Source organism: Ctenocephalides felis, unplaced genomic scaffold (assembly GCF_003426905.1).
Source record: "Ctenocephalides felis isolate EL2017-DRISC unplaced genomic scaffold, ASM342690v1 CF-g0.4_SCAFFOLD_00845, whole genome shotgun sequence".
Classification (NCBI taxonomy): domain Eukaryota; kingdom Metazoa; phylum Arthropoda; class Insecta; order Siphonaptera; family Pulicidae; genus Ctenocephalides; species Ctenocephalides felis.
The window spans coordinates 92,219,153-92,229,339 of NW_020536999.1; the positions used below are offsets into that span (position 1 = coordinate 92,219,153).

General features: G+C 28.0%; 1 protein-coding gene across 1 annotated transcript; it reads left to right on the forward strand.

The window, feature by feature from the left end:
* Positions 1–995: 995 nt before the first annotated feature.
* Positions 996–3,719, forward strand: LOC113373838 (histone H2A.V). The gene is made up of 2 exons (XM_026614114.1): positions 996–1,352; positions 3,211–3,719. Exons 1-2 carry the CDS (start codon positions 1,119–1,121, stop codon positions 3,370–3,372), a joined length of 396 nt encoding a protein of 131 aa, XP_026469899.1. The 5' UTR covers positions 996–1,118; the 3' UTR covers positions 3,373–3,719.
* Positions 3,720–10,187: the final 6,468 nt, after the last annotated feature.

Below are 10,187 nucleotides of genomic sequence, written 5' to 3' on the forward strand. Positions count from 1 at the left end.
GAGTTCAGTTATCAAACTGAACCTAAAATATATTTATCTATAATGAAATATATTTATAAACCTTTGAAAAACTAGGACAGAAAGATTATTTTATGAAATCATCAGTTGATATGAAGAATTTGAAAAAACCTGAAATTATTATTGTATAATAATAAAATAAAGTTTTAACAGGTTTAAAATTTGAAAACGCATACAATTCGGTTCATCCAAAGCAAACTCTAAATTTTTATTAATTTTACAATTAAATTGTAATATATATGTAATTTAATGTATAAGATATTTTACTTGTTTTACGAATGTTTTGATATACTTTTGGATTTATTATTATATAAATTAAGATACAAAACTAAGAAATCGAAAGTCTTGTCTTATTATCTTATATTTATCGAAAGTCTTATTTGATTTTACTTAAAAAATGTAGATGTTGGTAAAACATTCAAATAAGCATGAATGCACATAAATAAAAGTAAAAATACTTTCAAGTTTATATCAATTTCTATATAAAGTTAATTTCATTAATGATGTGGTTTGGCAATTTCTTAATTTTGCTTCCACATTCTGAAATTGTATATTCTGCATTAGTTTTTATATAGACTTACAGCAACTCCGTGTACCTATAAATCACTCATAAATTAATATTGTAATGGTTTCGTAAAATTAGGTCAAACGTGTTTGAAATTTGAATGTCGCGGTTTATTCTAAAGTGCCGCCATTTCGTGTACAGGTACAGTCAGTGCAAGAATTTAATTCTACTCTTCTTTCATTTACTTATCTTTTATCTATGAGTTCAACTAATATATTTAAAAATATTAAAGTAATATATATTTAGAGCAGTATTTGGAATATATTTTTTATTTCTATTTATATATTACATTGTTATAATGTTTTTACATAAATACTTCTAAAATTGAATTCATAATTCGCGCCCTCGATGTTAGTTCCCGCGCGTGGCTCATGGTGTCGCTGCCTACCTCACAATAATCGTACATTTGGCGGGCAACGCGTCGCTTTCCCAATCAGTTACAAAAGCGCGGCTTATACACGTCTCAAAAGACTTAAAAATATCCTGAATATTTAAATTAAATTCTGTAAAATCAGTTCTTTCTTAATATCGAACAATGGCTGGTGGTAAAGCTGGAAAAGATTCAGGAAAAGCTAAAGCGAAAGCGGTTTCTCGTTCAGCACGAGCGGGGCTCCAATTTCCAGTCGGAAGAATCCATCGGCATTTGAAGAACAGAACAACAAGTCATGGACGTGTGGGGGCCACGGCTGCTGTTTACTCGGCGGCTATTTTGGAATATTTGACTGCTGAAGTTTTGGAATTGGCGGGAAACGCTTCTAAGGATTTGAAGGTAAATAATAACAAATATAGTAATAAATCAAGTGTAAACTGGGTTAGAAACGGTTACGAGCTTGTAAACAATACTTGTTAGTGCTTGTGATATGTTAGAAATCGATATTGTGATTCATAACCTCATATCTAAGTTTTGGGGGCACTCCTTGTTTGTTTACACACTCAATTTTGATGAATTCACTTGTAAAATCATCCTGTGGCGTCCATTTTAGTATAAACAATGCTTTTGAGTGCTCAAAACATAAAATATTTCATTATTCGGATTATAACCTAGTTTACACATTTGAGGTGCTCCTTCGGCCATTGTAGTGTCTTTTAGATGCCCACAAGCATTTTTTGCATTAATTTAGTATATACTTACTATTTCAAATATAAATCATTGTCCATAATGTTGTTTATGTTTACCACAACCTCTTATTCATGCTTGGGGGCACTTTAAGTTTATTTTCACATTTACAAACTTATATACTTCTTAATGTTTACAAGGTCCATTGAAGATGCCAACAAGCATTTTTAGCATAAATTTAGTATATGCTTGTTATTTTAAGTATAAAAAATGGTTGTTGCTATTATTTGTTTATCACAACCTCAAATTCATGTTTGGGGGCACACGAAGTTTATTTTCACATTTACAAGCTCATGTGTATACTAATTTCTTTTTACAACAAGCATTTTTAGCATAAATTAAGTGCATTCTTACTATTTCAAATATAAATCATGTCCATGTTATTTATGTTTACCACAACCTCTTATTCATGTTTGGGGGCACTCTAAGTATATTTATACATTTACAAACTTATATACTTCCTTATTTTTGTTTACAAGGTCCACTGAAAGTGCCAACAAGCATTTTTAGCATAAATTTAGTATATGCTTGTTATTTTAAGTATAAAACATGATCGTTGCTATTATTTGTTTACCACAACCTCAAATTCATGTTTTGAGGCACACGAAGTTTGTTTACACATTTACAAGCTCATGTGTATACTAATTTCTTTTTACAACAAGCATTTTTAGCATAAATTAAGCGCATACTTTCTATTTCAAATATAAATCACGTTCATTATGTTATTTATGTTTATACAATCTCGTACTGATGTTTGGGGCCTCTCCAAGTTTATTTTTACATCCACAAACTCATACTTCTAATTTTGTTTACAATGTTCAATTTAGTATATACTTACTATTTCCAATATAAATCATGGTCAATATTTATTACAAAGTCATATTCATGCTTGGGGGCACTCCAAGTTTATTTTCACTATTACAGAACTCATATGTATACTAATTTCCTTTCATAATCACCTTTGAAGATGCATCAAGCATTTTTAGGATAAATTTATTATATACATACAATTTCATATATAAATCGTGATCGATGTTTAAATCACAATCTCATATTCATGTTTGGGGGTCCTCTCAGTTTCATTTTCACATTTACAAGCTCAATTTATTTTTACAACATCCATGGAAATGTAAACAATGTGCTTGTATATTGAAAACACAAATTATTTCATAATTTGGCTTTATAATCTAGTATATACGTACTTAGGGTGCTCCTTGTGCTCTTATAATGTATTTAAGATATTGTAGTTTTGCTCACAATGATAAATATAGTATTCTATTAAAAAATCGTGGTCATAATTATTGTTTTTGTTTCTAACTTTGCTGGAGCACTTTTCTGAAAGCATAAACCTAAGTTTGTATAAACATATGTATTTGTAACTCGTTTAGATTGGCTTTCTAGTCAATTTGGTCCATTTTTATAATTTTTACATCCTATTTACAACTACAATTTATTATTTTTATTATTATGTGTCAATTACTACCATTACTAATTATCTATTACCCTCTAGGTAAAACGTATCACCCCAAGACATTTACAACTGGCCATCCGTGGTGACGAAGAGTTGGATTCCCTGATCAAAGCGACAATAGCAGGAGGTGGTGTCATTCCTCACATCCACAAATCTCTAATCGGCAAGAAAGGAGGTCCAGGGGCTCCTGTAATGGTTTAATAAAAGTAAAAAAACTCGGCAATTAATATAATAATAATAATATAATATAAATTTTCGAAATTTATAGGGCATTGACGATTTTATATGCATATTAGATATATATAAAAATAGATAGTTATTTCAAATGTAATGCCTGCCCCCCTCTGCCCTTTTGTTTAAAGTTTTATAGTTAGTGAATTGCTGTAAGTCGATGCTCTGTACGTTGAGGAATTTTAATATAGAACTGTACTTCAATTATATCATAATTTTAAATAAAGATTTTTCAAAGACTAGATTATTGCTTTTATAATATATTGTTACAGTCGCTGATGCTAAGAACAAGTTTGTAATCATAATTTTGTGTGTTCCCCCGATGTTTTAATTTGTATTGTTAGTCTTAAGGTTAATTAGTTCAGTAGTTTTATAAACAATCTGTAATAAATATATTTTTAACAATATATTTAGTGTTTTTTTAAACTTGAAGACTTTCAGGGGCTTTTGTAGAAAAATATATGCATTTTATATTCATAAATATAAAAGTAAAGTAATATCAAACTGAATAATGTTTGGAAGTTGTGTTACAAATATTGTTTGTTCGTGTCATCATTAATTATTACAAATGTTTTTGCCAGAAAATCCAGTTTTCTAATTTCATTTTATTCTGGATTGTTTGATACTAAAAATAATATGTGCAAATTTAGTTATAATTAATTAAATTAATAAGTAATTTGTTAATTAAATTACTTATAGTTCTTTGTAATCTCTTTATTCTTACTATTTATTTCAATCTTTGCCAGAAAATGCCGTTTACACTAAACTTGGAAATAATATGTACAAATTTAATTATAATTAATAAAATTAAAAAGTAATTAATTGGTTAATTAAATTACTTATAGTTCTTTGTATGCTCTTTTATCTCACAATTTATTTCAATCTTTGCCAGAAAATGCAGTTACTGACTAATTTTGTTATTCTGAATCGTTTGGATCTGAATTTGGAAAAAGTATGCGTAAATGTAATATTAATTAATGAATGAAATTATTAAGTAATTCATTAATTAAATTACCTATTGTTTTTATGTAATCTCTGACATTACAACAATTTATTTCATTCACAATCAATATTTGTTATTAAATAATTTATTATTTATAAACATTTATCAAAGTTTTAAATAATTTTCTAGCTAACATTGCAATAATTAAAGCAATGTAAAGTAATTCGATTTGTTAATAATTATTAATCAGTACTGAACTATAAGGGCCATATAAATACTATATTATATTATGTTTGTTTAATTTATTATTTAAACAAATACAAGCTTCAATAGAATATATATATTTAAACAAATTTTATAAATATGGTTCAATGCAATATTTAATGCAAAAATACAAATTCCATTTGTTAGCAACTATTAAACGTAACTATGAATGCATGAATATCTATTTATTACTATTCAATTTATTATTTAAACAAAGACAATCTTTATTAAAATATATATTCACTATTATAAATGAAATAATAGTTTAAATTTGGCAATTTTGATATTTAGAACAAAACACTTAATAAATTCTATTTGTTTGTAGTTATTATTCTATACAAACTAAAATACTATTGAAGGATTGATTTATTTATAATTTATACAAATAAAATCCTTATTAAAATATTTATTAATATCAATCAAACAAATTTTAATGTTTTAAATATTGTAAAATATTTAATATATATAAAACTTGCAATATTTAAAGCAATGTAAAGCGATTTGTTAGTAATTATTCATTAATACGGAACTATAAAAGCATGTAATAGAACTTATTAATAATTGTTTAATTTATCATTTAAACGTACACAATCTTTATTTATCATATTTATTTTATAATAAAAGTTTTAGGCAATATTTAAATATTTAGAACAAAATAATTAATACTATTTATTGAGTTACTTGAATGATTTGGATCAAGTATGTGAGAAACTCGAATGATTCAATTTGGATCAATCGGATTCAGTTGAATTTGGTTGGCTCGCTTGATTTAATGCATTATCATATTTGTCGAATTTTTTTCATATATATTAAAAACTATGTTCTTATATGAATACAACATATAGTAAATATTTTTTGATTACATACGAGTTGATTTGAATCAAGTATGATGTGATTCGAATCGGGTTGTTAGAGGCTTGATTCAAATGATTCAAGTTGGCACATCATTCTAATATAAAAATATAATTTGGATCATTCGAGTAACTCGAATAATTCAGATCAAGTGATAAAATTGAATGATTCAATCCGAACTCGGGTCAATCAGATTCGGTTGTTTAATCAATTCTGGTGGCTCGCATGATTTAATTCATTCTTTATATTTATTGACATTATTTTTTATGTTTATTAAAATTTATGTTCTTATATGAATACAATATATATGTTTACATATTGCATTATAGTTAATATTTTTCGGTTTCATAAGAGAGTTGATTCGAATCAAGTATGATGTGATTCGAATCACGTTGTTAAGGGCTTGATTCAAATGATTCAAGTTAGCATATCACTAATATAAAAATATAATTCGGATATGATTCGGATCATTCGAGTAACCGTCGAATGATTTGGATCAAGTTTGAAACTCGAATGATTCAATTCGGATCAGCCGGATTCGGTTGAATTCGGATGGCTCGCTTGATTTAAATCATTTTGTTATATTACATTTATTTAAATTTTTTATATTTATTAAAAACTATGTTCTTATATGAATACAACATATGATTACAGTTAATATTTTTCGGTTTCATACGAGTTGATTCGAATCAGCTGATTCTTCAACCTAGGTTGTTAGGGTCTTGATTCAAATTATAGATAAAAGAAGACTAATTCAAATGATTCGAGTTGGCACATCATTAATTTAAAAATATAATTTGGATCATTCGAGTAACCGCCGATTGATTCGGATCAAGTGAGAAACTCGAATGATTCAATTCGGATCAACCGGATTCGGTTGAATTCGGATGGCTCGCATGATGTAATTTATTTTTTATATTTATTGACATATTTTTATGTTTATCAAAATTTATGCTCTTATATGATTACAATATATGTTTACAAATTGTATATAGTTAATATTTTTCGGTTCCATGCGAGTTGATTCGAATCCTCTTCTTTTATCTATGATTTGAATGAAGTATAATGTGATTCGAATCAGGTTGTTAGGAGCTTGATTCGAATGATTCGAGTTAGCACATCACTTATTTAAAAATAATTATCTATTTATTAATATTTTATCTATGATTAAAATATATATTTATCAATTCGACTTTTTTTCGTTAATATTTTACGGTTTCATACGAGTTGATTCAAATGATGTAGAATATGCGATTCGAATCAGGTTGTTGAGGAGCTTGATTCGAATGATTCGAGTTGGCACATCACTTATTTAAAAATATACCATCATAATTGAAATATATATTTATCAATTCGACTTTTTTTCGTTAATGTTTTACGGTTTCATACGATCGTATGGAACTCAGTTGATTCGATCGTAACTCAGTTGATTCGAATGAAGTAGAATGTGATTCGAATCAGGTTGTTAGGAGCTTGATTCGAATGATTCGAATTGGCAAATCACTAATTTGAACAAATATCATCATCATTAAAATATATATTTATCAATTCAACATTTTTTGTTGATGTTTTACGGTTTCATACGATCGTATGAAACTCACTTGATTCGAATCAGGTTGTTAGCAGGAGCTTGATTTGAATGATTAGAATTGGTAAATCACTAATTTAAACATACACAATCATATACTCTTTTTTTTATCTATGTGTACAATCATTATTAAAATATATATTATCAATTCGACATTTTAACTTCCCGTAGGGTAAGTTATTGTAATGGGCCAAAAATCGGAATTGAAAATTTTTACATTTCTCGACGTTTTGAAGGTTTCTGAACATTTTGGCATACCTCAGAAAAAATGGATGTGGTGGTGTGGGGGGGGTATGTATGTATGGATACAAATTTCAGTCACGTTTTCGGGCGCACGGATCAACCGATTTGAATGGTTCAAAAAACATTCGATTCCTATCGATAGGGAAAAGAGCTGATTAGTTTTTGGCAAAAGCAGGTCTAGCCGTTTCGGGGATACGGAGCAAAGAGTGCAGAAAATAGAAATCGACTTTTTGAGAGAACGGAGCATCAGATTTGAATGACCTAAAAACATTCAATTAGTAATGATTGGGAGAAGTGGTTATTAGTTTTTGGCAAAGGCAGCGCAGCCAAAAAATGGCAGTTTTTGAGAGAACTAAGCGTCCGATTGAATGATTCAAAGAACTTTCTAACTAACAACATAATTGATTTTGAAAAAAAATTTAAGATTTTTTTAATTTTTTGTATATCGAAAATAATTCAGATTTTATTTTTAATTCTGACTATAGTTCTTATATACTTTAAACAAATAATTTCAACTTGCAATTCAGTTTATATAATTATTATAAATATTAGACAATGTTACAATATATATATTAATAATAATCTATTTGAAAACATTCAGTATTCCTCGAACATTTCGTTACGGTACGGGAAGTTCCAGCAATTTGCCTTAAGGCACGATGCCACCCACCCACTAGTTTTTTGAAAAACTTGTTTAGCTAATTTAGGCCTAATAAACAAATTTTAAATATGGTAACACTGCAATTTTAGCACAAAACCCTTTAGCAAACCCTTTAGAAACAAATTTTAATTATTATAAATATTAATTACTACGAAAGCATGGTTATAGCCTATATATGCATATATAAAATTAAAATCTATTATTTAAACAAATACAATATTTGTAAAATATTTAATTATTGTTATAAACAAATTAATATCCTGCAAAACTACTTTATCCGGTTCGATTAATCTCCATATTGATTAATTATCAATGATTTCCATATTGGTTTTGGGCGCACTTACCAAGATGCACTTTACAAGAACAAATCGATTTGTTAAGATGTAATCCGCGAATTACTGGTCAATCATAAAGATACATATTAATCGATTAAAACTAACAAATTGTAAATTTTATAATAAACTTTAAGTGATATATATTAAAGCATTTATAAGTCAATAAATATTTTTAAATAAATTTCGTTGCAAAAGTGCGTTGTGCAAAAATCGGGATTTGAACATGGAGATGGAGATGCAGATGGAGACTTTTTTGGTGAATATTGCGAATATTAATACTTGATTAATGTTTTTTATAGTTGCAATGTGTTACTATTAGTGGTAAGTATATGTTTTATACAAAAAATCCGATAAAAACTATGTATTTTTATCAAATTTCTGTGTTTTTTGAGCACGTGCACGTGTTTGCAAAAGGCTCCAAATACACTAATTTACGGGTTGATATGGAGCCCCATTAGCTAAATCAACTTGTTAATTGTACCCTTTATGTATTCGATCGTTTTGTTGCAAAAATCATCGTTTTATAATATATTTTTTGTATATTTAGATTGGAGGTTATAAATGTGCATGCGGTAAATACATAAAGCACTACACAAGGGGGCTCTCTGATGTACTCTTATGATTTCTGCAGTCTCCAGTTGATGTATTGTGAAAAATATAGTAAGTATTGTTACTGCATTGTAAATTCTGCCCACAAGTTTTGAGTCGATGAAGACTCGATGGATTTTTTTTAGGCCTTCTGTATACAAAGTACATGTAATTTTTTGTACAAAGGCTCTAATGATATATACATACTGTTTTTGGAGTCTTCAGTTGATTTATATAGAAAAATGCAGCTACTGGGCAGTAAATTGCTGTATTTTATACCCATGTGCTCGTGCTTGCAAAAGGCTCCAAATACCCTAATTTAAAGCTTAATACGTAGCCCTATTGTTTAAATCAACTTGTTAATTATACCCTTTATGTATTTAATTACTTTTTTGCAAAAATCATTGTTTCATAATTAATAATTTTGTATTTTCAATTGTAGGTTATAAACGTGCATGTTGTAAATACAGAACGCACTACACAAGGGGGCTCTCTGGTGTACTGCTACTGTTTTTGAAGTCTCCAGTTGATGTATTGTGAAAAATATAGTAAGTATTGTTAATGCATTGTAAATTCTGCCCACAAGTTTTGAGTCGATGAAGACTCGATTGATTTTTTTAGGCCTTTTGTATATAGATTTTTTTTGTAAAAGGCCTCTGATGGTATACATACTATTTTTGGAGTCTTCAGTTGATTATTATAGAAAATTGCAGCTACTGTGTAGTAAATTTCTGTATTTTATACCCATGTGCTCGTGTTTGTAAAAGGCTCCAAATGCACTAATTTACAGGTTGATATATCCATATATGGAGCCCCATTAGCTAAATCAACTTGTTAATGACACCCTTTATGTATTTAATAACTTTTTTGCAAAAATCATTGTTTCATAATGAATAATTTTGTATTTTCAAATGTAGGTTATAAACATGCATGCAGTAAATGCAGAATGCACTACACAAGGGGGCTCCCTGATGTACTGCTACTGTTTTTGAAGTCTCCAGTTGTTCAGTGAAAAATATAGTAAGTATTATTATTTTATAATACATTATCTATCATACTTTTGAGTTGATGAAGATTCTGAATCTTATCGAGACTGCTAAGTCACTTTATTTTAGTTCAGTTTATACTTAATTATATGTGGGAGCTCCAATAGAACACATTTATGATTTATGGCAACTTATATACAATATTCAGAGTCTTCAGTTAATATATATTGCAAAATTTAGTATTATTATTACTGTGTACTAAATTTTGTTCAAGTTTGTTTTGATAAAGTTTCAATTTGTTGTTTCAAGCCATCAGCTTACAAAA

Coding starts and splice junctions, on each gene's coding strand:
- LOC113373838 (XM_026614114.1), top strand. CDS start 1,119: ATGGCTGGTGGTAAAGCTGGAAAAGATTCAGGAAAAGCTAAAGCGAAA. Junction 1,353..3,210: donor ACGCTTCTAAGGATTTGAAG/GTAAATAATAAC, acceptor ATTACCCTCTAG/GTAAAACGTATCACCCCAAG.